Source organism: Coturnix japonica, chromosome 13 (genome assembly GCF_001577835.2).
Source record: "Coturnix japonica isolate 7356 chromosome 13, Coturnix japonica 2.1, whole genome shotgun sequence".
Taxonomy (NCBI): Eukaryota; Metazoa; Chordata; class Aves; order Galliformes; family Phasianidae; genus Coturnix; species Coturnix japonica.
Genome location: NC_029528.1, coordinates 4161003 through 4187949, shown reverse-complemented (window position 1 = coordinate 4187949; position 26947 = coordinate 4161003). Strand labels below are relative to the sequence as shown.

The window sequence follows — 26947 nt, the reverse complement described above, 5'->3', positions numbered from 1 at the left end:
ACGTATGCAGATCTGAGCTCACAGTCCCAAACTGCACACTGTGCATATTGCCTCCAGCATCACAATTCTGTGCTCTGAATCCTCCATCAATTTCTGCTTTCTTAGAAATCTTCCTGGCAGTTGAATGGAAGGAAAATGGGCAGATGTGTGAACAGACACACACGGTCATGAACTGTCAGAGGGAAGGATCTCCCTGCAGTCAGGCTCAGGTAAAGGATGGTACTGCTTCTCCAGGTGCTGATACGAAGCAATAACACCCAAGAAAGCAACACTGTGAACAAGAAAGGAAGAACCAGGCTCCAGCTTTGCTCCTGGCTGCTTTTCCTCATAGGTTAACATGCAGGACAGCTGTGGGGCCAGGTGCTCCCTGCAGCAACATGCAGCACATCCTACTGCTTGTACTGAGCACTTCCACAAGAGATGCTCAGTTTTGAGCTGCTGAAAGGAAAGCGCAGCTTTCAGCAGAACCTGATGGATGCAACATTCAGAAATGTTACTTCTGAAAGCTCGGATCTCTTCCTAATTACTTAAGCCACCTGTATGGAAAATAGAATTGAGGTTCACAAGGCAGGTGTGTGATGTTGCTTTTTTCTTGAGAAGCTTACATTCTACATCTGTAAATTAACACAGCTGCTCTCAGTTGATGTGGATGAGGCAAATTGCTCTGCTGTGTGGCTGAGCTCTTATTATTGGGTGAACCTTAGCTATATTTAAGGGCTGAAGCATTTATGCCCTGTAAGCTGGACCTAGATGGTTTTGTCTGTGGAGGTGAAGTTGCCTTTGTTCTTATATTTCAATAACTTTAATGGATTAGATGGAAGCTCAGTGTGGTTTGGTGTTAGCAACCAAATAGGGATCTACTGGGCTTTAGGCAAGGAGTAAGCAATTCTTTGTGCTGCTAACAGAGTCTTGGATCTTGTTAGTCTGTAGAATAAATGAAGTGGCATTTATTAGTGATTATGGAAACTTCTCGGAGCTCTGCCATTAGGAGAGAAAGCGTTCTCTGTTCTGAGTTGTGTTTTTTCTCCCAGCCTACCTGGAAAAGATGAATTGAGGTCAGCTGTAACAACCAAAGCACAACCTGCTGAGTATTTCTTACTGGAACCATCTGACCAGCTCTGTGTTAGGTGAGTGTTTCTAACCTCTAAGCATTGATCTCAAGTCCTCCTTTCCCCTGTACTTAATAAAAAGAAAAGCTCTTAGAAAGGAATTAAGGGAACTTAAGAAGAATGATTTGAAGGTCTTCTGCAGTGGCTCTCTTATTAGTGCACTGAAACCTCTATATTAGCTCTGCTGATTTTTTTATTTTTTTATTTTTAGCTTGTATTTATTTTCTAAATGCATTTAGGAAGTTGCACTTGAGGAGAGGATTCTCCAAGATGCAAGAATTAACTTAAGCAATGTCTCATGATGGAGTTCTCCAGGAATATGAGCTGTCAGGTGGATGAGGAAGGTGAGCTGAATGTAAGGAACAAGTCCTTCAGCTGAGTATGTCCAAAGGTACAAAGGTTCACTTGCAGAGCTGAGGTAAATGCAGGGGGGCTCAGGTTGGTGCTGTAGCTGCTGGATCTCAGCACTGATATCTTCCCTTGAAACAGCAACCAGGATCCTGGAGCTGGTGTGTGCAGATATGGCAGGGAGGAGGTCCTGATCCTCTTTAAAACCCCTATGAAACCTATACTATTTTTCAGAAAGGGAAAGAATGTAATGCTTGCACTTTGTGTTCTTTGCCTTGAATGTGTGTAATGGGAAGTGATGGCTTCTGCTCTTGTAGAGTCTGCTGCATGGCATCCGCACCACTTTCAAGTGAGCAAACAAATGGTGGACAAAAGTATTTGCCCAGCCGTCTGTGGTGTCAGTGCAATGATTTGGTTTGAGAGATGCCATAAGCTTATGGAGTATCCTTTTACTTATATGCACCATCTTTCTGAGAGCCACTGTGCTGTTCAAGTGCAAGAGGAGACCCTGAGCTATTTGGCATCACTGATGAGCACCATCCCAGCTCCTGCCTCTCAGGCCAGACAGTTAAAGCCCTGGTAGTATGCTTTGCTTGAAAAACAAAAACCACAGTGAAAAGTAGGTTGTGCATGTTACCTGTCTGCCCAGTGCAGTCAGGGCAATGTTGCAAAGCTTTTGCAGAAGTGAATGTTGCTATGAAGCTTAGCACTGGAACTTGCAAATGTAGGGGTGCAGAAACACAAGCGACTGCACGATATTTTGTTGCCCTTCATACAGCTGTGCTCAGTTGTTGACAACACGGCCTGGGAGAAAGCAGATGGTTTTGCTGTCCAGAAGTCTGGAATTCATTAGTGGAAATTTTCAGACTTTTTTTTTTAATTCCTTGGCTTTGCTACAAGTCAAAGCAAACAGAGCTGAAAATTCATTGCAAGCAGCATGAAAGGGTTGCTTTGCTCTCTTTCACCAAAAAAGTGACTGGACAGAAAATCAAACACTTGAATTTCTTTTTCTTGGTTTGCTTTATTGGGGTGGGGGGGAGGGACTTTACAGAGGAGAAAAACTCTTAAGGGCTTCTCTGGAATTCAGCTTTATTTGGAGAACACCAACAAGATACTTGCTAGTCAAGACTGTATTTGTGCTGGTGTCTTAAAGGAAAAGGAGGGAGATGGGTGATGTTAATTTACTCCCTGAAAAGTTTGAACTGTGTAGTTTCTCCAACAAGGATCCTGTTTTCCTATTGGGAGCACAAAATCCTGTACAGAAATAAATTGTATGGTGACTGTTGCTCTGCAATACCCTGACTTGGGATGGGAGCAAAGCTCACTGGATGTATTGCTCAGGGTTACTCTTTGTAGGGGGTAGCAGAGTGGCCCCATCTCCTGGCAGCTCATTTCTAACCCTTTGCAGCCACTTCCCTTTAGGTCTGTGCCCTCAGAATGCCCCAGGAGCCACCTCTCCTCGCACTGTGTGCTTTCCCAGCAGCCTTCAGATGAGAAACGTTCCTGCTCCCTGTGGCACTTTCCTATCCTGTTACACTCCCCCAGTGCTACATTGCAGGGCGAGCTGGGCTCTCATCCAGAGCCAACAGCTTTTCTGACAAATAACAACTTGGAGAGCCTCCTTTTCCATACATAAAGGGAAGGTGGAGAGAGAGAATGTGCATGTGAAACCTCATCTACTGAAGTATTTCGGCACACGTGATGTTCCAGTGTGAACTTCTGAAAGCTGTGTGAGTTGTGAACACCGAGGTGCTTCAGAGGCATCCACAGTCTGGGCAACGTTCTGAGACTTATGTCAATGCAGGCTAACAAAGCCATGCTACGCCTGGGACTTTCAAAAAGTTGGGTAAACTTCTTTGGAACTGGGAGACTCAGTTGCTTGAAGGAAAAATTGCTATTTCCTCCTTCTCTGTCTGCCTGGATTTCCTGGCTGAGTTCTGTTTTCTCCTCCTATGCAGACAAGGAGGGAGCAGATCCTATGTGTCATAGCATCCTAGAAGCAGAAGTTATGACATAAAGGAGCTTTTCTTGATGATTCTCCCCAGTTGGGCTGAGGTTAACACCTCGGCTGCCTGCATCTCTGGTCCATAGCATGGAGAAGGTGCTGTGCTTCTTCACTGAACATCTGTGCTCCTTGCACCTCAACAGCCAGTAAACAAAGTGACTCAGAAAATGAAACCAGATTTTTCTTTTTTCTTCTTTCAATTGGAATGTGTAATTATTGGAGATGATAATCTTCCATTTCTTGGAAGAGGGCGAAGAATCCTAGCTGGGATTTCCTTAATATGACTCAGTTTAATGCTCAAGTGACGCTTCATGGCAATCAGTGAGAAGCAAAGTAGCCGTCTGGTCCTTAGTGCCAAGGTGTCAGTGCTGGCGCCCATGTGAGCAGCCAGCCTTCCCCAGAACACATCGCTGCTGCTTCCCAGAACTGAAATTCTCAGTCCAAATCCAGCACCATGTGACAGACTGAAGCTGCCCTTTCTGACTTCTTTTAGCTCTGCATGCTGTCAATGAACCAGAAGTCCTGATGTAAGGTATAATTATTCCATATAGGAGGATTCCTTGTAACTGTGTGGTGTTCTAGTCTGTCCAAGTTAAAACTGCGTTCATTGAAGTTGCTTAGAGGTAACCCACCTCTCGTGATAAACTGGGATTAGTAAGTGTACAAATCCTGATTAAATGATGGCTTCTTCATTCCTTCAATTCAACACCTATCTGAATGGGTAAATTTGATTTCATAAGCATTACTATAATGACATAGCAGAGGCCAAGCTCTGAATCTGAAGTGATGGTGCTGCATTCAGGTGCTCCTTTAGGCTGTGGCAATGCTGTGTGTAAAGCTGTACAACCAGCAATACAAACACCGTTATGGCTTTAAGATTTCAGCATGACTTCCCCTGCAGATGTGAGCGGGACTTCCATGGCTTGTAAAGAGACTTGTGACCTTCCCCTCTCCCTGCTGCAGCCTTGGCAGTAGCAGCTTTCCTCATGTCCTGCGGCATGAGTATTTGTGGGGGGTGGAGGAGAGCCTGGTGCATGCAGCTGTGCAAATATGGGCTGTGGCTGCTTTGGTTTTGTGTGTCACTCATGTTTGGTCAATTGAATTGAGGACTGTCCATGTTTACTGACAAATTGCGGAGCTTAAAAAAAAAAAGGGGGGGGGGGGGGGGGATATTGAATTTGACCTGAAATTAAAAATGTAATGACTGGAGAGAATATTTAAGAGCAAAACCATTTAAGATATAACTAATGTATAGAAAACATACATATCTGCCTCTCTGAGGAGTTCTTGTACATGGTTTCTCTTGAATTCCCCTGTGTGAAATGCAAATGTGCCCAAATCTGATCTTTGACAAGGGGTAGATTATGGCAGATCTGAAAACTATACAGAGACATGGGGGGGGGGGGGCACTGAGAGGCAGTCTAAGCAAATGAATGCTTTTGTTTAAACAGAATTCATTCCATTTTTCTCTTGTTGAAGAAGGTACAAAAAGAACATTATAAGCTGTTGGGGAGGAGAAAAAAAAGGCAAAGAAGCTGTAGCTGTGATTTATGTCTTGCATTCAAAATGAAACATAGGAACAGAAGCTGGTGGGACTGGGATTGATGGTCTCTGCCCAGATATCACATCAAATGATGGAGACATATCTTGGTACATGTTTGCTCTTAGCTCTCCCACCAGCTGCACAGTATGAGCTCAGAAGAGGTGGGTGCTCAGAGTGGAGAGGGTGCGAAGATGTGTGATGTTGTTAGAGAGCACAAAGCTGGCTTGCAGGTAAGAAAATGCTGTGGATCTCAGTGTGCTTTTGCATGGCCCTGGTGGGAAGGTGATAGGGTGGAATATTAGCGAAAACTACAGCTGCTCTGAGTGTAAGATTCTGAGGTTTGATGCTTTGGGTGAAGGCATCAACCTCTGTGTGCCCAAGCTCTTGTTTTTGGAAGTTCTTTCATTTAATCCCTTACTTCTAAAGAGCATTTTCTTATGCTGGAATCCAATGGAAGATAGAAGGATTTCCAGCCTTTGCCCCATCTTTGACTGTAATCAGTATCAGAAGTTTCAGGATGGTGCAAGAAATCCTTAACAGAAGATCTGTGAAACAACTCACATATGAGATGAGTTTCCTTCTAACCTCATCAGCTGTTGAGCAATAGTATCCCATACCCACCATATTAAATGTTAATGTCTTTCTTAAAGCTGGGGAATCTCAGGTAACTTGTGGGTATTCAGCAGTGTTTGTGCATGAGGTTCTTTACTTCCAGTCTCTTTCTAAACAGAGTAACACCATAGCTGCAGTGCTAAATACTGCAGTGCCTCATCTCTATTTTAACCATCAACGGTATTAAAAAGAGAAGAAGGGAAGTCTGAAGTTCTCAGTAGGTCACCTTCTGATGCTTATCTTGAAATGATAAGGGCAGTGGATTTGAACGTGTGAGGTAAAGACAGATGCATCTTGTTACATGGGCTGTTTGTAGACAGTTGGTTTGTTTTATCTGCATTTGGAACTGCAGATACGAGGAGCTCTGCAGAAGCACCTCATCCTCGCAGCACCTCACTTCCCTGCCCCTCCTATAGCAGTTTCTTGCAAGGCAGGGGTGGCAGAAGCCATGTAGAGGCGCGTGAGGGTGGGGGAAGCTGGGTTTTATTCAGCCCTCCCCTCTCTTGCTGTGTGGATAGTGCTGGTATGTGTGCTGGAGAACAGCAGGTTTTGATTTGCAAAATCAGAAGCTCCTTGCCAGAGAGCTGTCTAAAGGGCAAACCAGAGGGCAGCCAGCAGCAAAACTATTTTCTAGCTTCAAAGGTGTTCCTTTCAAAGGCCAGTTTAAATCCTTGAAGTATGAAAGCTGAGAAAACAAATCAGGAAAAGATGGAATGGAATTATTCTTACCAAAATAGCAAGCCAGGTTCATGCATTTGGGAGCAGGAATTAACCAGAACAGCACAAGAGTTGTGCTTCACCATGCTGTGCAGTGTGGGTGCAGATTGGGAAGCACTGTATTCCTGCTGTTGAGAGCAGCCTGCTCTGCTCCCTCCAACCCCACATGGTCTGTGAGATCCTGTACATGGGAAAAACACTGAGTGGCTGGTCCTGATAGCCAGAAATAGAGGGGTGGGGGAAGGCACACAGATACCCGTGTCCCTCAGTCAGCTTTTTCACTCTTGACCTAAGGACCACACAACATGCTGAGAAAACTAATCCTGCACCGAAAGCGAGCTCGCATGAAAAAGCTACAGAATGCTTCCAAGAGCTTCTTTTTCTCCCTGCCATCTCCCATTAAGTTCTTTGCAGTTCCTGCTATGAGGAATTTACATCAAAAACTCAAGGAACTACTTAATGCTGTTTTAAACCCAGTGCTTTAAATGGGTGATTATTATAAGCACCTTTGAGTTTTTCAAGTATTGCAAATCTAGCTAATTAGCCTGTTTGGTTTTATGTTACTTATACAGCTCATTGTGGCATTTCTGCTGCAAAGCTGTCGCTGAATGAAGTCCTGGATGCTTAATTCTCAGCCATCATCTTCAGGACTGGCTGTGGAGCTGGGCTGGATGCAGAGGGACCTGGCTGTGTGCTGTCCTGAGCACGCAGGCGCTATGCCATGCACCACTCAGCTGCCTTGAGTGCCAGCAAGGTTAGCCCCCACATTGTTTTTTCCTCTATTTGCAGACCTCAGACAGTTCAAAAGGAATGGCTGTGGGTTAACAGCACTCACTCTGCCACCAGAGTAAGCAGAAATGAGAGGAAGAGATCAGATTAAGCTGGCAGATCAAATAATCCTGAAGATCTTGGAAGGAAGCAGCACTGTTAAAACTGAAGCAATGGTCATAACAGTGCTCAGCTCTTCTCAACATTGCAAATATCATTCTTGGGAGTATTTAAAGCTTGCAGAAGGTGCAGGAGTCCATCTGAGGAAGGTGGATGTACGAAGGCAGCTTTTGGTCTCTCGATTTTTACATTTTGAAGTAAGATTTGAGGCAATTCTTGTTATTGTTCCCTTTCTCCAGTTTCTTTTTTCCTTGATTTATCATTACTAACACAGGAGCTGCTGCTGTTTATTTCAGTATGAATCTAGCTGCAGGTTATTAGTTCTCAGAATCTGCAGGCACCACTCATTCAGCAGCCTAAAAAAGGTGGTGAACAAGGAATTTTATCACCCAGCTCTAGTGACAGAAACTGGAAATAACTTCCATTTGCTCACCCACCATCTTCTGTATCACACCCAGATTCACTCACATGTGCTGCCTCATAGGACAGTGCTCAAGCTGAGCACTGTCACTTAGTGAAAGGACCATAAAGCAGTCCAGTCTATTGCCTACCTGCTCCTCCTATTCCTCCTATATAGTTTTTCCTAATATTTATTGCATTTCTTCCATATCACAGTTCATTATTATTTCATCTGTCACTGTGTACTAATGGCAATGCCTTGGTCCTTTTATTCTCTGGGATAACTCTGTATTTACTAAAGCTCCTCAGTAGGAAGCTTAGTCCCTTGGTGTCTAGTGCAGAAAAGAACAAGCTGCATAGAAATGTATCTGAATCTCTTGGTTATGCAAATGCAGTTTGAAATGTTTGTCCTCCAACTGCTGCTGAAAGCTCTTCAGGGCAGATAATGAGCGCTGTAAGAACTACTATCAGCATTAGGATCACAAAAAACATAAGCAGAAATCTTTCTTTCCAACCCCACGCAGAATGATTTTCATTGCTCCTTGCTTTTGCCTAACAGCACCCCAGGCAGCTCCCTTGTTACTTGATGCTAAAGCAGGGACATAATATTCTCCTTATTGTACCCTATTACTTCCTATTTTTTTTTTTTTTTGCTCACTTGTGCAAAGACAGAAGAAAAGAAAGTAGCAGCTGGGCAAAAATTTCTGATCTTTAGAGCATCACTTTGTATTTGCATTCAGATTTTCATGTGAAATTGCATCACTTGACCTTACTCGCTTCTCAGCTGCCTGTCTCTTGAAGCAGAAAAATGGCAGCTTTTGAATCATAGACTCTGTAAAATCACTAATTTTTTTAAGGAGTCTCCTGACAGGAGCACTTCAGAGTACAGCAGAATGGAGACATCCTGCTCCTATTGTTTATAGTTGAGGATACTTTCACGTGTTTTGGCTTGTAGGCTTAAGCAGGTTTTAATGAGAGATGGGATCGTTTTGATAATCTCATTTGGGTGCTGCAAAATGTGTTCCTTCAAGCCACAGACCCACCAAAATACAGTATGTGTATTCTTTGATACGCTTCCAAAACATCTTGGAGAAGCCAAATGGTATTAGACAGATAAGTCTGGGAAGTGTTGGCTGGTAGGTAATCAAGGCAGTCCATTAACCCACTAATCAGTGCAATTCAGACTTTCAGTTGAGTCTTTTTTTTTTTTGTTTAGCATTTTCCATGGGAATATCACATGGGAAGATGAAATTTCTTGCATGAGTGAAACTCTGGGCTCTTATTTGTGATCTTTGCTAATTAGTGTTGCAGTGATGTCTTTAAATAAAGCCCCACAGTGCTGCTTTCCCACTGCCTGTGCCACGTGTTAGCTACCACCCCAGAACCAGCAGCAGCAGTGAGGTCTGAGCCTTCCCAGGTGCTGACACACCAACCCGTGAACAGCAACAAATTGAGATCAGTGGTAGTTTAAAATAATTCACTGGAGGCTGAGGAGCAGATGGGCTGGCTATGAAGGAGGTAACCTTGAGCACTGGGAGAACAGCTGAAAGTGGTGAAACTTTGAGCTATCGTACATCTGTATTTGTGTATATTTCTTAGCCCCTGTGCTGGTTTATGAAAGATCATAAGTTTGGTATAATTGAGTAAAAATAATAATAATAAAACACTATCAAGAGCTAACAAGTTACTAAAACCCATGTTATACTGAGAGCAAAAAAAAAAAAAGACCTGTTATGTTATTTCATATAAATAACAATGCCCTTTAATGCACGTGGCTGAGATGAGTAACTTCCCCTTCCATCTGTGCTAGGCCTGGGGAAACTCAAGACCAGAGGTTGCTTCAGAGGAGCAGCAAGGTGATCTGAAAACAAGACAAACAGGAATGGTGTCAAAAGGAACCGCCTGGTGGCACAGCGGGGGCTGCAGTCATGGCAAATCAGGGCCTGGTTGGCCCCATTCTGAGGGGTGGGTGGAAGGAAACTAAAGGGGCTGGTATCAAGGATGCTGCATGCACAGGCTGTAAAAGTGTGTGTAGATGTATTCCTTCTCAGAAGCTGGTTTGAAGCACAGTTTCTGTTTCTGATAGTGTGCTGTTTTTTCTTTTTATGACTTCAAAATATTTTAAATCTTGTCATAAAATTGAAGTGTAACTTCCTTTATAAACTCCTGTTCTACATTAAGGAAGAACCAGGGCTTTTTAGTAAGCTTAAGTGTTGATGTTCTGATCTTTATTCTTTGTTCAACCTTACCATCAACCGCAAAAGTGACAAAGTTTGGCACAATCACTCCCTCTGATAAAGATTTTCTACCAAAAGAGATGTTAGATAAACTAAGCCCTGGCTTTTCAGTTAAAATACAGCTCCCTACGCTTGAATCGTGTGTGTTCAAACAGCTGCCAGAGCTATGTTTTCCAGCAGCATGGCAGTTCCCTCAGCAGCAGGCTGCAAGGCCCTGGTGCTCTGCTGTTCCTTTGCTCAGAAGAGGCTTCCTGAGATGAGATAAAACACCACAAATCCGGTCAGAAAAGGCAAAGCTGTGTGGGTCACATCTGTGTGGCTGTGCATCTTCATGCCCTGTCTGTGTCCAGCCCGAAGGAGCACACAGCGCAGGACTGAAGCACTGGGAGGCTCCGCAGTGCTGTTCTCACAAAGGGAGCGATGGCAGAAGGACCACACAACCCAGCCGGGAGCTCAGGCTGTTGCTGCAGGGAATCCTCTGCCGCAGGCCGATAGCCATCACTTCTGGCCCTTGTGGCGGTGATGGAGAGCTGTGGAGTGCTTTTAAATGCCAGTGAGCGGGGTGCAGAGCTCGGACAGCTTCCCCTGCCCACCCCGCAGGCTCCCCGCTGACAGGATGGCCGCTCTAAGGCTCCGCAGCTCCCCCTCAGCCCCACGGCCCCGCGCTGGGCCGGGCGAGACGCGGCGCCCCGGGCAGGGGGAGCCGGGCGGGGTCTGGGCGCGAACCGGCGCGGCCCCTCCGCCTCCACCAGAGCTCTGCCCCCGCCGTGCACCCGGATCGGGGCTCGGGCCCGGCCAATGAGCGCGGAGGCAGCGTGGCCGCATTATAAGAGGCTGCCGAGAAGGCGGCGAGCCCTCAGCCGGGTGGGAGCCGCGCTTCCTGTCAGCGAGAAGGGATCGCCATGTGCGGTGAGTGACCGAGCGAGACGCGGCGCCGCGGGCAGCGCCAGCCCGGAGACACGAGTTATCGCCGCTGGCTCCACTACGGGAGCCGGACGAGGGCTGCTTTGTTCCTTAGGCATCAGCGGGACGGTGCGGGGCGGAGAGACCAAGGGAGGGGGCGTCCATTTTGTGGGTATGGGGAGAGGGGGCGAGCGGGGCTGTGGGGAACGGCCCCGAGCTCTGACGCCCGCTGCTGCCCGCAGTGTTTGCCGGGGTGAAGCTGTGAGCTCAGCCCCGGGGAGAGCCTGCGGTCTGCAAACAAAGGCGGTGATGGAGTCTCATTCTTAGCTGGTGAGAGTTTATCCACCTTCCTTATCTCGTGAAGACAGCGAAGATCATATCGGCATCCGGTGTAGGATTGCTCAAGGTGTGATGTGGGTGAGATGAAAAGGGCACAAAGACCACTAATGCAATATATTCCGGTTATGAGGGAAGAGGAAGCTGAACTTCACCTGTCCCCTCCCTGAGTCTTCCCCTGAACCTCAGAGATAAGTTTTTTTGTTGAAAGGAGAAAAATCTGCGCCTGTCATTTTTAGCAGTCACGGACAAAACCTTCTTTGTGAGATACAGGCTGACCAAAAGCTGGTTTTCTCCCCAAAAGTGTTCTTTTTGAGCTATTTAGCTGTATACCTGCATTCTCCTACCTCTGCGTTCTCTTTGTAACCTCAAAAAGCGAGTTGCCTGGGAGCCTTTTGCTTGAATGGGAGCAGGAGGTGCCAGCTAGCACCTACGTGACCCAGTGGCTGTCCCCAAAGCCTCAGGTGAGAGATTGGCTCTGCGCACACCAAAGGTATGGGCAGCAAATGAGGCACGCAGTGATGGTGTCAGAGACTTATGGTTGGGAAATGAGGGTGTTAACGCTGTTCAATGAGTTTGGTAGATCAGTGAGCTTGGGGTGGAGCGACTGACTCAGTGTGGAACAGCATGGAGCAGTAATTCACAAAGACAGTGAGGCCACAACGTTAGTTTGTTCCATCGGTGTCTGGAGATCCGCCACCTTCAGCAGTAGCAAAATGGGCAAATATTGCAGAATAGGTGAGAGTAAAAAGCCCTGGGGAATCACTGGTCTGTTCCCCAAACTATTAAATCTTTGCCCATTTAATAAGGTGGTTGTTAACACAAAAGCTGTGCTGTAATCGCCTTCCTACGCTGAATATACAGAATCACAAAGAATAGTTTAAATAGGAAGGGATTGATCTAATGATCATCTAATTTCAGCTGCAACTGCTCTGACATGGGAGTTTTTGAGGTTTAGGAGTAGAAATGTGTCCTGTTACGTTTCCTCTCGCTTTAGGCAGCACAAGAAGATTTGATGCCAATGTCCTTAAGTACTGAAGTACTGACATACACACGCTCTTCAGGAAACGAAGCTGAGATGTTATCATGCTCATGTATCTAAAGGCTGGGTAGCAAAACTATGCAGATTTTTAAAAAAGTAGGAAAAAATATTCTTAAAACTCTTACCTATTTAAAAAGAAATAAATCATTTTGTCAGGATATGAGGTTGTGTCTGGGACTGCTTCAGAGCTGTTTCTGGCATCAGCGCTGTGCTTACCTCATTAAAGGTACCCATTTATTTAAAATAATAATAATATTTTCTGCTCAGACTTCAAGCACAGGCTGCCCCCTTCTTGATTTAGGTGAAATCTTGCCATTGCAAGGATTCTTGTGGAATTTTCCCACAAAAAATACTCAGTGAATGTTTTTTTTTCCTCCTGCTCTTCTTGGTGCTCAGCTTGCAATCCTGAAAGGGGAAACTTTAAAGCCATGGTGTGCATGCAGATGGACATCCTTGCTTTGTGTGTCTGTAACAACCCTCTGTTGTGAGTGTCTGATCCTGAAGGTAGGCTGTGTTATGGTTGATGTAGTTTCTGCTTTTATGCAAACTGGGTAGTAGTGGAAAGTTGTAAACCAGACTCATCGCTGAGGTCAAGAAAGCAATGCCCTGGTAAAACGCTCCTTAAGTCATTTCATTGGAGTATGTGTTTGTATCGCTTAGGAAAGTATTACATTGCTTATGTTGTGCCAGCACTTGGATGTGTATCGCATCAGTATTGCATGAACTTAGAGAACACTTGGGTCTTTATTGGGGAGAAGCAAGCTCTGGAAATGGCCTCCAACAGCTTGGGGAGGCTGTTATAAAGGGACTTCTAGCATCACAGACCTCTCTTTATGATTCATCAAGGATTCAGTCACGCTGATTTGCTTCCAGAAGGAGTTTAGCTATAAGAGCTCTTTATCAAACGTTGCTTCTCTGCGTGCTGAGCAATGTACTTTAAATCTAGTCAAAACGATGACTGAGTAGAGAAGAAAATAGGCGAGTGGGTTTATTGTGAAGCAGAGAAGTAGCAGAGAAACAGTGCTGAGAGCAAGATTGATTTCCTTTAAGTCAAAGGGTCTTAATGTGTTTCTTGAGAAGTCAGGCTGCAGTTATTGCTTTTGTTGTAAGGGCCCCAGTGACTTTTGAGCCTCCCCTGGTTCACGTGTGTGAGCTCAGCCCCAGCTCCCTGCAAACAAGGATCCCTTTAACAATCGCAGCACACTGACAGCATTGTGAGGATGGTCCCAAAGGAAGGTTTTTCCTGGAGCTCTGCATCGTCCAAGATGCCACATGAAACTCACAAGCCCAATGTGTCCTAAATACATTGTGAAATCTGGCCTAGAAAGTAGAGCTGAGTCTGAAACGAGGTGTGTAGCAATGTTTTGGAATGATGTTGAGAAATCTGTATTGAAGAATGCTGCTCTTGAGGTTCGTGGTTACTGCCAGAGAACGGTAAATGTCTGTCTGGAAAAATGATCAATAAGCTCTCAGTCTAAGGTGGCTTTATATAACTGGAGGCACACTTTTTCAAAGCATCCATGAAGAACAGTATTTTGCTGTTCAAATTCCCAAATACCTCTTTAAGTACCTTTATATCTCCATTAATGTTGGGCTTCTAGAAACAATTAGGCGAAGATCCTCATAAATCTCACTTATTAAGCAGAAATCTGTGTTGCAGCCTCTAATCCTTCCATGATAAATGCAGAGTACAATGTAACAGTCCCTTGGTCTCCCTGTCAGATCAGCAGCATTTGTGGCCTCAGACCAAGTAGTCCCAAATTCCCAATAATATGTATGTAGAAGATTTATTGGAGCATCATTGTAGCTGTTTCTTCCTACTGTAATTGGAGGGGAAAAGGGTGTTGAATTTCAAACAAAGGCTTTTTCTACTTAAAATGCTTGTCTCTAAACTGCTTATCTGTTGAGCTCTTTAAGTCTGGCTTCTGTGACCTTGAAACAGTGAGATCAGACTTCTCTGTTATACTGGGGTGAAGATTTACAAGGGTTAATATCAGGGCACAGTTTACTTTTATAGATAGACGACTCCCCAGGGAGGTAGTGGGCAGAGGAAATAAATAGTTGTACTTTCCTTTGCAGGTGATGCTTTTTTTGTTAAACCTTTGCTAAAGATAAAATGTTACCGCAACAAACTCAGTTTAAGAGGTGAAAAAAAACATTGTGTGTATAGGGGGGAGGTGGTGGAAAAACCCAAAACCTAAAAAAAAAAAAAGCTGCTTCTTGGTTGATGAGTGGCCTATTGAAGAGAAGCGAGGTCAGACGTGCGGGCTCTTTCAGGCTCCTTCTGTTTGCCAAGTAGGCAAGGAGGGAGTGCGTGCCTTTCCTGTGCTGCCTTGTAGGAGCTGAGCTGAGTGATGTGGGGCAGGCGAAGGGATCCGATGTCTGTGCAGGGTTTGGCAGCAGCTTTGTGTGAGGCAGCGCCAGGGGTGAGCTCTTGGTTTTTGGGTGAGCCTGTTCTGCATCTTCTGTTTCTTTCCTTTGTTGTCTTATCCTTTTGACTTCTGCCCTTTCTTTATATTGGCCTCCCTGTTCCCTTCCTGCTGAAGTGGCTGTTGTGTACTAGATTAAGCTGGAGCCTTTCAAAAATAGTGTTGTGCTTAGTACCTACCCATGGGTATTTAGGGCTGTGCCTTTGATTACAAAAATCGCCTTGTGGTAGGGCTGCTGAATATGTGCCTTCTTTGAATGTCTCGTTTTAGATTTGGATATGAAATAGATCACGATGTTCCCATTTTCAGCTGTGGTTTTCATGAAAAGTAGAATTATTTCATTTTTTTTTAAGCTCTCTCAACTGTTTAACTCCTGGTGGGTATTATGGGAAGAGTAAGTCAGCCAGGAAAGTTTGTATTTGTGATCACTGTGATACTCTTGATTCATTTATTGTGTTTGAGCTCTTTCAATTCAAAAACCCATTAGCAAGAATTGCAGTAAATGAGAGGTGGTATCCTCCTAGGGCCTCTCTGTAATGCTGATAGTAAAGAGTTTTAAGCTGTGTTTGAAGGTATAATGACTAAAAACAAAATTTGCTTTTCTTAATCCTCCTTCTGCTTTTCTCTTTAAACAGGAATTTTTGCTTATCTGAACTACAGAGTGCCTCGGACTCGGAAGGAAATCTTTGAAACCCTGATAAAAGGATTACAGAGACTAGAATACAGGGGATACGACTCTGCAGGTATGTGAATTAACTCAACATGTCACTTTTAACAACCAATAGCTACGTATGTTACCTCTGTGACTTCTTGGGTGCTTTCAGCATCATCAGATTTTTCACTGTTGTCTTTCGGATTGAAAGATCAGCACTATTTGTCTCAGTTCTTGGAGCTGTTTCTTTCAGCTTTATTCAGGATTTCCAGTTGGGTGTTCAGCTTTGGAATCAGATGGTGGTTGAAGTTTAGTACACCTAAGCAAAGTAAATGAAGTGTGAGGAAGAAGACTTGAGGGTCATTTAGTTTGTGCCTTGTTGTTTTTGGTGCCTGTAAGTCCTAGTGAAAAGATGAGGAAGCTTGAACTTTTAATGTGAGTTTTGTAATTTTACCAGACAAAATATATCAGTGTATCCTCAAGCACAATTTGAGGTGAACCTTGTACTTTTTTTCATCATGGTTAGATGTCAACCTGGTTTGATTTTAAGTGATTTAAAATCAGTTTGATTGGAACATATGCAGGCTTAGTGACAGATTTCTCTGGGAAGGATAGTTTTCAAATAACCATTGCACCTGCATGTGCTCGGTTGTATTTTCTCATCCAGTGTATTTCGTGCTTTCAATGGCACATGTGTCTGTGTCCCATATTACAGGAGTGGCAATTGATGGAAATAATAATGAAGATAAGGAAAGGTTTATCAAACTGGTCAAGAAAAGAGGAAAAGTAAAGGCCCTGGAAGAAGAGTTGTACAGTAAGTGCCTTTAAAAATACCCCTTTACTTTGGCCACCCAGCCAGGTAATATCTGCATCTCAGCAGGAAGTTGGACTGTGAAATTTGCTGTTACGATTTTGTAGCAGAAATAGCTACAATATGTAATCTAATGTTGGTTAAATAGTCTGCACTTGAAAAGCAATCCAGCCTCTAGATACCATGCTGTGAAATTATCAGTCTACTTCCCCTCTCGTTTAGTTGCCTCTTTGTTCAGTACTTGGGCTCCCTTGCTGCTTTACTTTGGTGATTTCTGTGCTTGGTAGCTGAAATGTCAGAACATGGACTCTGACAGAATGTATGAGCATTTAAGCAGGTGGCTGCCATTGCAATCTGCTTTATGCTGTGCTTCCATCTGTGAAGCTGTGTTTTAATAAGTTTATATTATTATTTGTGGTAATGAGTTCTATTGGCCTAGCTGTTAGTATTGGCTGAGAATGCTTCAGTCTTGCCAAACAAACTTTTAATCACGGCTGCCTGAACTATCTGAAGTGTAATGTCAAGTAAGCAAATGGTTTATAAAGTAGCCAGGAGATAACTTTTAGATTTTTTGCTGTAGGAATTCTCTTAGAGTTTTATTTATTAATTTTGTGTGAGTGAGAGACAGACTCAACTTTAAATATTGAATCAGATGAATTTCTTGTGTATAGAACAAGATGGCTTGGATTCCAAAGCAGATTTTGAAACACATTTTGGAATTGCTCATACTCGCTGGGCGACCCATGGAGTACCAAGTGCAATAAACAGTCACCCTCAGAGATCAGATAAAGGGAACGGTATGTATCCTCTGCAGCACTTTGAAACTGTAAAGATTTAAAGTCCTTGAATCCACACAGTACAAATACCCTAAAGCAAGTAAGAAAAGAGGCTATCTATGTCACATACTAGGGCTACGTTTTTGCTGTTCTACTTAGATTAGACACTTGAACAATAAAATAGCCTCGTTGAGGCTAAAGCAGTACTGTAAAAAGCTTAAGAGGTCTGTTCTTTGAAGTCTGATGCAAGTTAGTCAAAGGAAAACATTCTATTTTAAAAGATAAGGAAAAGCTAAATGCATCAGTATTGTCATGGCTGGAAAAAGATTTAAGGCATGTCTTGGTGCTCTTCTTTTGGGTGTATAGTTTGGAACAACTGTTGTATGCCTTTAAAATCCCCAAACTTCATCTTGTTGCTCTGTACATTAGAGTAAACTGTAGGTCCAAAAAGGATAGCAGGTAGTTCCTAGTGTACTACTAAGCTGTTTTCTCAAGTTGTGTATTCTGAATTAAATATCTTAGTTTTCCGTTACTTATGTATGTGTATTTAATTATTTCTTTATCTTTCTTTTAGAATTTGTTGTTATCCATAATGGAATCATCACAAATTACAAAGACCTGAGAAAATTTCTGGTGAGTTTGTGGCTTGTTGATTCTAAAACTGAAAGTAAATACCCTACCATCTGCTGTTTGGTCTTTCATGACTGTTAGAATTGTAATTCAAGGTGCTTGATGTCAGTTATAAAATAGTAGTGTGAGATAGTCTAAGAAAGATACTTAGATGGTGAGTTGCAGTATGCTCTTCTAACTATTCATGCAAATTACCTACAGAGTAGCATTGTGCTCAAATTGATGGAAAGTGTGTGTGGAGTGGGTTCCCTCCTGTCTCGTGGCTTAACAGGTGCTAAGCAAGTGTTTCTGAGAGTGTAAGCGATGACAAGACAGGTCTTTGTAGTGGTATGTGTACGTATGTGTGTATATATGTATGTGTGTATCTATCTGTATGTATAGATAGGTATGCACATATATGTGTGAACTACTACAGTGCAGTGTTCTGAGCAGTCTGTTTTACTGTGCAGTATCTGGTGAGAGACAGATGAAGTGTTTCTTGCCTAAGCATCTAATCATCTTTTACTTTCCTATATATATGATGTTTCAGGAAAGCAAAGGCTATGAATTTGAGTCTGAAACAGATACAGAAACGATCCCTAAGCTGATCAAATATATGTATGACAACAGAGAGAGTGAAGACACCAGTTTTTCAGCTTTGGTAGAAAGAGTTATTCAACAGTTGGTAAGTGGGAGGTTCATTTTTCTCCTCCTCTACTGAATGTAAGTTATTTATGATGTTCCTTAAGATTCTGCATTTATGCCTCAGCATCCTCTGCAGGATTCCTTAGAAGATTCTGCAAAAATTGCTCTTCAGCCTCTGGAGGATGCTTAACAGAGCAAGAAATCAGATTAAAAATTTGGGAACTTCAAAGGCTTTTCAGCGCTTACTTCTAAATTGCATTAGAAGGTGGTGGGTGGCTTTGGGGTGTGTGGGTTTTTTGTTGTTGCTGTTTTTTCGGTTTGTTTTAACTTTTTAGTTATAATAAGTTTTAGTGTTTTTTTTTTAAATTATTATTATTATTTTTTTTATTTAAGAAAGAGTTTATCATGGTTTTTGAGTGAAGGAACTAAGTTTGAAGTGACTGATGGAGCCTCTGGGGCTTGATATCTCTCACAAGGGATGGCATGCTTTCTTAGACTATTCTGATCTTTTAAAACTTAAATCACTCCTGTGATTCAAGTTTGTCTGATAAGATGCCTTGGCTCCAAAGTTTGGAAATAGATCTAAGAAGCTGTAATGATTCATGGCTTAGCTGGTTCCCAAACTGTGAAGTGGTAATCTACTGTTACTTCACTGTGAATGCTTAAGATCTTTGATAGATGCACTGCAAACTTGGAGAAAGCTTGCTTTGTTTCCTACCCCAATCTCCAAGCACATGGTTTCTCTCCCCTTCCTGCAGTTTCTTACACTCTTTATGACCTCTTCCTCCTCTCTAAAGCAGCTCTGTAGTATTCCGGCAGGGCTGGAAAACACATGAAGCAAAGGTCTGAGAAGGTCAGGAGGGAATAGTGGTGCAGTAACCTAGTTAAGAGGAAGGGTAACTTTATCTGTCTGCAAGAGTAAGTGCAGAGTAGTCTCAGACTAAAGCATTGTAAGAGGAGTGAGCATTACCATCTCTTTGCAGGGTGGGAGAGCTTTTGTTCTTCCTTTCTTCACTTCTCAATTTTGCAAGCTGCATTAATAGTGTGGAGTTCTTGATTGTTCGTTCCTGTTTTTGTTGTGGATAAGGGGATTTGTTGGTTCCTTTGTTTGTTTTGGTAAACACGTTAATGAGATTTTGCTGCTTAAGCTAGAAATAGTGGCTGCAGAATTTTAGTTTAAAATGCATGATAGACAAACCTGTGTGTGCATATTCTTACTAAAACTAAATTTGTAACTCAACTTTTATGTTAATTATCAATAACTCTCTTGAGATTTCCTTAATCCTTGTATTGGAAGGTATTGTTTTTATTTATAAAAGGAGACAAATTATCTCGCCTAAGTGCTTGCTTCCTGATCTTTCAGCTGTTGCACTGTGTTAGCTTGTTCTGCTACGTGACCAAATCCTTTTAAAGGTGCAGTCTGCGCTTCAGGAAGAGATAGTACTAAAAGCTTTCCTTTGGGCCCTCCTCAGGGAGAGGGGCCCCAGTTATATGAGGCACGACTAATTGAGATAAGTTGTTCAGGATTTTTTTTTTTCTGTCTCCATGGTTTCCAGGAAGGTGCTTTTGCATTGGTTTTCAAGAGCATCCATTATCCAGGTGAAGCTGTTGCTACCAGGTTAGTAAAAGCCCATTTTATGTGTAATTCATGCCATATTAGGTTAAAAACATTATAAGACTACGCTAATATTTCTGCTTCATCAAAAAGGGGATGGAAGGGGTAAGGTACAAATTTATTTATTTAATTACAATTTATTTTGAAGATAAAGACTGTTTTGTAATACAACTGGAAAGCTCATTGCTTCTGTGGTCTAAAACGGGGCTATATATAAAATACTCAAGGGTGGAATAATATTTTGATAGTAAAGAACTATTGCTAGTTCGGTTTAAAGTGAGCTATATTGAAAAATGGTTCTCAAACTTGTGCCTTCATTTACATCTCCCTCTATCTGGATGTAGATCATCGGGGAGGAATCACCAAAGCATATGGCACTTAGTCATATAATAAGCTTTGGAGAGTCTTAAATAAACCAGGTTTATACAGTTTCTGTCATGTAATAATATTAGGATCAGATTTGGGAAGGATCTTCCTATTTAGGTTAAAAGGGACATTGTCTTTCATCTTCACAGTTTTCCTATAACTTCTTTGCATGCAGCTTTCTTTGTATAAACTTGGATGTTTTCCTATTGCAGGAGAGGGAGTCCTTTGCTCATTGGAGTTAGAAGCAAGTACAAACTTTCCACTGAACAGATTCCTGTTTTATACAGAACATGTAAGTTGATAAATCTAGTTATGGTGTTTTGAAGAGCTAAAATTTTAGTTACTTTCTGATTGGAAACAAATGTAATTAGTCTTTGTACTATAAAATTACCTGCTGATGCTCCAAATATCTTATCTGAAGGTGTTCTGTTTTTACACTGCTGAATGTGTAGTTCCTGTGAAAGTGCTCCCTTCCCCTGAAAAGTATTTGCATAACTGTGCAGCTGTGGTAACTTTAACCTGTATAGTCTGTAATCTCCAACTTGAATAAGTCTGGTTTTATATTTAAAGTGCCTCATTTCTTCAATAGGCAACATTGAGAATATGAAGAACATGTGCAATTCACGAATGAAAAGACTGGACAGCTCTACTTGCCTGCATGCTGTTGGGGATAAGGCAGTAGAATTTTTCTTTGCTTCGGATGCAAGGTAGTAAAGCACTTGAACTTCTCTCAAAGAACTGCTTTTTCTTAGGGTGAGATGGTTCTGGAAATCTGATGCTGTCTTGTTGCTGCGTAGCTCTGTCCTAATAGGATAGCTTCTTATCAGAGTTACTTCATTCAGCCTGTGAGATAAGACAATTGAGTGGTAGAGGCTTGACAACAGCATTTGAACTGTTTACTGGTGCAGTGTCTGCTGATTAACTCCTTGCCTTCTATGTAAAATGCATCTGGTGCAGGAAGGTGGTACAAATAGCCACTATCAGGCATTTCTTTGGGCGGACTATAATTAGGTGTTGTTTTTGGCATTTTAATCCAGCTATCATCTGGGATATCAGAGGAAGAAATAGTGGTGAAGTTCCAAACTAAAGCAGAACCCAGGTAGTGGGTACACACTTGTCTCAAAAGCAAGATCCTTACCTCGGGGATCTATCCAAGATCACAAGAAGCAAAATCATATTGGCACAAATTCGCTGAAGTGAGTAGCTGCGCTGGAGCCTCCTGCTCCAGTTTGCTGTGAGAGTGCAGGAGGAGCAGCAGATGGAGCCATTTCCTTTGAGATGGCTCTGTTTGCAGGTAGCTCCAAAAGGAAGATAGAAGTGGGGCTAGACATGTAATATGGCGTATTTAATTGCTTTGAGGAGTGCTGCTGCCACCTCTTACTGAAATGTCAGGTTTGTTTTTTCCTGCAGTGCTATCATTGAGCACACCAACAGAGTAATTTTCTTGGAAGATGATGACATTGCAGCAGTGACTGATGGGAAGCTTTCAATTCATCGTCTGGAGCGTTCAGCCAGTGATGATCCTTCCCGGGTCATTCAAACCTTGCAAATGGAATTGCAGCAAATCATGAAGGGTGAGCTGAAACATGTAAACGAGTGCCCATATTCTCTTTGTAACTGTAACAATTTCCAAATAACAAACTATATGAATAGATAAGCATGACCTTGTAATGTTTTTCTTAACAGGTAACTTCAGTGCGTTCATGCAAAAGGAAATTTTTGAACAACCAGAATCAGTTGTCAACACTATGAGAGGCAGGGTGAATTTTGAGAACAGCACAGGTAACTCAGACCAGGCATTCAAGCTGCACTGAGCACGTATGATTTTAAGTATATTAACTGGAAAATACAATACATACTTTTTCTTTTGTTTAATCACAGTTCTGCTGGGGGGCCTGAAGGACCATTTAAAAGAAATCAGAAGATGCCGAAGACTGATCATTATTGGCTGTGGGACCAGTTATCATGCTGCAGTAGCTGTACGTTCAGCCTTAGCTGTAATGTATCTATACCTCCTAGTTGTTGGAAGATTAGTACAACAGATCTTCATCTGCTTTTCCTTTTGTACCACAAACTTTGCTTTTTGTTGAGGGGTTACAGCATTTGCTTAATCTGCCTTTGTGCCATATTCTTTATTAAAACTCCAGCGCTGTTGTCTACCATGCTAGAAAAGTAACTTTTTTTCACCTCAGTGAGATCGAACTGTCAATTTTTGTAGTAGGAATCAGTTCAGATTCTTTCTCACTCTTTCCATGTCAAGTATTTATGGGTGGTGATATTAACAAATATCATGTGTTGCTTCATTACAGACTCGGCAAGTACTGGAAGAATTAACTGAATTACCCGTGATGGTAGAACTTGCTAGTGACTTCTTGGACAGGAACACACCTGTGTTCAGAGATGACGTCTGCTTTTTTATAAGTCAGTCAGGTGAGCTGCTGCTGTTTTACTGAGTGCAAACTAAAGAGAAATGAAAAACAGTGTTATTACTTTCTGAATGTTGCAAAAGAGGATGATTCAAATACGTAGATAATAAGTGAGTGCTGAAATGTTTGTTTTGAGCAGGGATACAGTTATTCAGAACACAATAATTTCTTCTGTAGTATTTTTCAGATGTTGCTATCCCATGTGAACTTTAAGTCAAGTTGTGAATGTTTTCCAGGTGAAACTGCAGATACACTTATGGCTTTGAGGTATTGCAAAGAACGCCGTGCTCTAACAGTTGGCATCACAAACACAGTTGGAAGCTCAATATCCAGAGAGACTGACTGTGGTGTGCATATCAATGCAGGACCTGAGATAGGTGTGGCAAGCACAAAGGTAACAGCTGTTTGGTGTTTGATTTTCATACTTTACCACTATGTAATCCAATTATAGTTTTAATTGTAGCACTTCAGATTGAGATCGTACTAATTCACTTCATGCTAAATGCTCTGTTTTTTCTGCAGGCTTATACCAGCCAGTTTGTGTCTCTTGTGATGTTTGGCCTCATGATGTCTGAAGACAGAATTTCTTTGCAGAAAAGAAGAAGGGAAATCATTAGTGGACTAAAATCATTGCCAGGTATATTGATACTTACTTTGGTATCTTGTTTGATGGATAATATAGAAATATAAAATATTACTCAAGAAAAAACTTATAAATATTTGTTTCACTCTTTCTTTCTCCTTGAAAAGTAGGTAATGTAAGAAGAATAGGCTATTAGCTTCTACACTACTTGCCAGTTTTACAAATAGACATCCAAAAAACTTGGCAGGAAGATGAGAATTCCAGTAGGAGAGCTTTGTTTGAGAATTATTCCTTGATCTCCTACACACGTAATCTAAAATTTATAATGCCTTTCACTTTAAACCGGTATAGATGAAACAAAACTAATCCAAACTGACTTTAAAACAGATGTTTGGAACTTCCTTTAGTATTTCAAATGGGATGCATAGTCTCTGCTTAAACTAATAGTCATCTTAAACTTGTTACTTTATGTAAGGCTGGATGAAGCATGTTTAAAGCACTGTCAAAATTGTACAGATAGAAAGTTAATGCCTGAATTATGCTAATGGCTTGTTATAAAAAGCCATTAGAGTATCATACTACAAAAAGCTAGGAAATACTATTTTTTTCCAGTTGATGGAGATTTCTATATGTGCTTTTTATGTGCTCCAATAGAGATGATTAAAGAAGTCTTGTCCTTGGATGAGAAGATACATGACTTGGCTCTTGAACTATACAAACAAAGGTCACTGCTGGTTATGGGTCGTGGATATAATTATGCCACTTGTCTGGAAGGAGCTCTGGTAGGAATCTCTCAAAGTTTGGATACTAATTGAAATGAGCTTTTGTTTCTGCAGCAATTTTTCTCATATTTATTTACATTTTAATTCTACTGTTCTAAAACTGCTGCCATGTATAACTAGAATGTTTAATCCTATTGCACTGAACACATACATAAGGTGAATTTGGTGTCATTCTTAAATACACTTAAGGAGTGTATTTAGAAAATTAAAAAACCCTACAACTTAATATGACTTAAAATGTTGGCCTGTTTGAAAATGTCCTCCTAAAACACTGCATTCAGTATGCTGGCGTTCAGGCAAGATGTTCATGCAGGAAACTGCTAAATTAATTACAAATATCCTCATGTAATGGAGCTGTATCCATCTCTCATAGAAGTTAAAAATGTGGTGCTAGATGTTAAGCTCTTAAAAACTCCTCTTGATTAGTCCATTTAATTCTCTGCAAATGTGTGTGCATGAGCAAGAGTAAGCTCCATTTCTACCGGCAGCCTGCTGGAGATCTCAGTGTACAGGAGTGTCTGTTCTAGCCTTGAAAATAGCAACTGCATTTGATTGATGGATGTTTTGCTGCTTGCAGCTTGTATTTCTAGTCTAATTTACTTCTAACTTTCTGATATTTGCATTTGTTTCATTAGAAAATAAAAGAAATCACCTATATGCACTCTGAAGGTATCTTAGCTGGTGAGCTTAAACATGGTCCACTAGCCCTAATAGATAAACAAATGCCGGTTATCATGGTCATAATGAAGGATCCTTGCTTCACCAAGTGCCAGAATGCTCTGCAACAGGTCACAGCTCGACAGGTAAGCTGTAAAGTAATGCAGTGTTGTAGGGAAGGAAATTGTGCACACTAGATTTTTGCTGAATACGTTTCAGAGGCAGGATGGTAATGGCATTTCTTTCTACTTAAAAAGTTATGATTAAGGTGCTATTTTAGCATCATAGCTCACAGTTTAACACCAGTAGAGATAAGTGGTCATATGTAGATGTTTTGTGGTCTGGAATCAAAGAGAATAATGTTAAAGCTGTACTGATTGTTGCTTGAGACTTGAATGTTTTCTGTGAATGGCAAAAACCATTATGCAGGTCTAACATTATCCTGGTTAGCTATCTTTGTTATTTTTCAAATACACTACAGATAGACTGTGAACTAATATATAAGAGCAGCTCTAAGCCAGCTCTTAACTATAGAACTTTATTTTCAGGGTCGTCCAATCATCCTGTGTTCTAAGGAAGACACGGAAAGCTCAAAATTTGCCTACAAAACCATTGAGCTGCCTCATACGGTTGATTGCCTTCAAGGAATCTTGAGTGTTATTCCTCTCCAGTTGCTTTCATTCCACCTGGCTGTTCTCAGAGGATATGATGTAAGTGCTTTCTATGTATAGCATTCCAGTTAGAGCAGTTTTGCACTTCCTCCTACCAATGTTAAGGCAGATATAAGGTTATACGGCATTTCTAACAAAGAACTAGAATAATTGCTGCGACTGGTACTTAGTGTAGTAGTAGAGGTGGCATTTCACTGCCAATTCTTCAGCCTTTTCTTGAATTGGTGTGGAAGGTGGTTCTAAAAAATGTAAAGATTGTTTGCTTAGTTTGATTTGTGAAGAATGCAGATAATATTATTCCGGAAGCTAAGCATTGAAGTGTGACATTGCACTCTAACAGAGGACAGTTTATTACTTTTTATGGCTTAGTTTGTTGACTCTGTCTAGGTGTGTCAGTTTGGTAATGATGACCCCATTGGAAAGGCATCCTATGCAAAACAATATATTCAGATTTGTTGGGAGGTTTTTGCAAGTAAGGATGCATTCAACAGTGAGTTATGTACAGATCCGTACTCTTTTGTGTGCATTAGCGAGTCCAGAATAAAGCAGAACTCAGTAGCAATCCTTTTCTAAATAAGCAAAAAACACCAAACCAAAACAGCACAAAAGCAAGAATGCCAGTTGTGTTCTGTCACGCACTGAAAGCCTGTCTTTTCATTCTAGGTGGATTTTCCAAGGAATCTGGCCAAATCGGTTACTGTAGAATAACAGCCAAGAACAGTGGATATTTTTGTTACCAGACTCTGTTATGCTTGTGGAAATGTGTTGTTCTGAATCAATAGGTACACGTTTTTCAAAGGGAATGAGAGTGATAACTGGCAGGTGTCAGAAGGATTTACCTTGCAGCTTTAAAAGCTTCCAATGTGCCTTGTTACCCAAGTGCTTTTGCTCACAGCAAATGTTTCTAAGTCCCAAAATTGCCAAAGGATAAGATAAAAATCATTGTTTACACATGATATACTGAATGAACTTTTCTACTGTGCAATATATATATATATACAGCTCTCTTCAGAGTAACTGTGAACGTTTTTTTTTTAGCCTACACTACTTAACTAGTTTTAAAGATAAAGTATTTATAAGTACAACTGTATAGCTTTTCTTAAGTTATTTTTTTAGTATGTTGCTTATCGATAGCATTGGTAATAATGAGCTGACATGCTCAGCGCTCATGGCAAGTTTGTGTACAGTTTTATAGGGGTTTTTCTACTACATCCTCAAACTGGAAATAGGTTCTTCTCTTCCTCCCATCTTCCTACCCCCCTCTCCTATGGTTTACACCTGGTTTGTATTTCACCACCTTTTGCAAAGAGTTCCTGTGGCTGTCAATTCTCAGCTGTGTTTTAGCTCCTCCTCCTGCTTTCAGCTGTAACACCATGAGAAGGCCCAGCAGCGTTTTGTATCTCATTGCCTGCTTTGTACAGGGCAATTAAATAAGGGAACTGCCAAAATAAGGGTACCTTCCAAAAGGTGCTTATGATTGAAGTGTGTACAATGTAATTAATATGCAATTAAAGAAAATATTATACAGATTCTTCTTGTCTTGGGGCTTTTCTTTTCCTTCCCCTTAGTCATTTGTATGCACCAATGCTCTGACACCAGAAGGAGGAGGGCTGTTGTGTTATGTCAAGAACTGAACATCACCATATAAGAAAACACACGTGTGGCACGTATGTTTGGTAAAGAGCACTATGGGTGTATTTGAATAAATGCTCCTGTTTTGCTGTGCTGGAGAGACAGTCCCACCTACAGTCCCACTTTGGTGCCACCGCTGCCCTGTGGTGACGTC

At 41.8% G+C, this 26947-nt stretch overlaps 1 protein-coding gene and 1 long non-coding RNA gene across 3 annotated transcripts; both read left to right on the top strand.

Annotated features, from left to right (window-relative positions):
* The first annotated feature begins 642 nt into the window (after window positions 1-642).
* Window positions 643-7447, top strand: LOC107320160. Its single transcript, XR_001558148.2, has 5 exons — window positions 643-768; window positions 1032-1127; window positions 1349-1453; window positions 5143-5235; window positions 7124-7447. It is a non-coding gene; the product is annotated as an uncharacterized LOC107320160 (long non-coding RNA).
* Window positions 7448-10628: 3181 nt separating this feature from the next.
* GFPT2 (glutamine-fructose-6-phosphate transaminase 2) lies at window positions 10629-26690 on the top strand. 2 transcript variants are annotated; one of them, XM_015875755.2, is made up of 19 exons: window positions 10629-10767; window positions 15204-15311; window positions 15936-16034; window positions 16703-16828; window positions 17382-17440; window positions 17967-18101; window positions 19618-19679; window positions 20255-20334; window positions 20632-20749; window positions 21453-21616; window positions 21729-21824; window positions 21924-22021; window positions 22352-22472; window positions 22705-22862; window positions 22991-23105; window positions 23706-23833; window positions 24469-24636; window positions 25039-25200; window positions 25825-26510. In XM_015875755.2, the coding sequence occupies exons 1-19, from the start codon at window positions 10761-10763 to the stop codon at window positions 25867-25869; spliced, it is 2049 nt and encodes a 682-aa protein (XP_015731241.1). In that variant the 5' UTR covers window positions 10629-10760; the 3' UTR covers window positions 25870-26510. The 2 variants fall into 2 exon arrangements, with proteins under 2 accessions (XP_015731241.1, XP_032303249.1); XM_032447358.1 differs by lacking the exon at window positions 10629-10767 and adding an exon at window positions 14451-14584 and having other exon boundaries at window positions 25825-26690.
* Window positions 26691-26947: the final 257 nt, after the last annotated feature.

What these genes read in the sequence shown, in the direction of transcription:
- GFPT2 (XM_032447358.1), top strand. Translation starts at nt 14,494, where the DNA reads ATGTGGGGCAGGCGAAGGGATCCGATGTCTGTGCAGGGTTTGGCAGCA. An exon ending in TGGACTAAAATCATTGCCAG is followed by an intron (nt 23,106 to 23,705) that starts GTATATTGATAC and finishes GTGCTCCAATAG; the next exon opens with AGATGATTAAAGAAGTCTTG. An exon ending in CTTGTCTGGAAGGAGCTCTG is followed by an intron (nt 23,834 to 24,468) that starts GTAGGAATCTCT and finishes TTGTTTCATTAG; the next exon opens with AAAATAAAAGAAATCACCTA.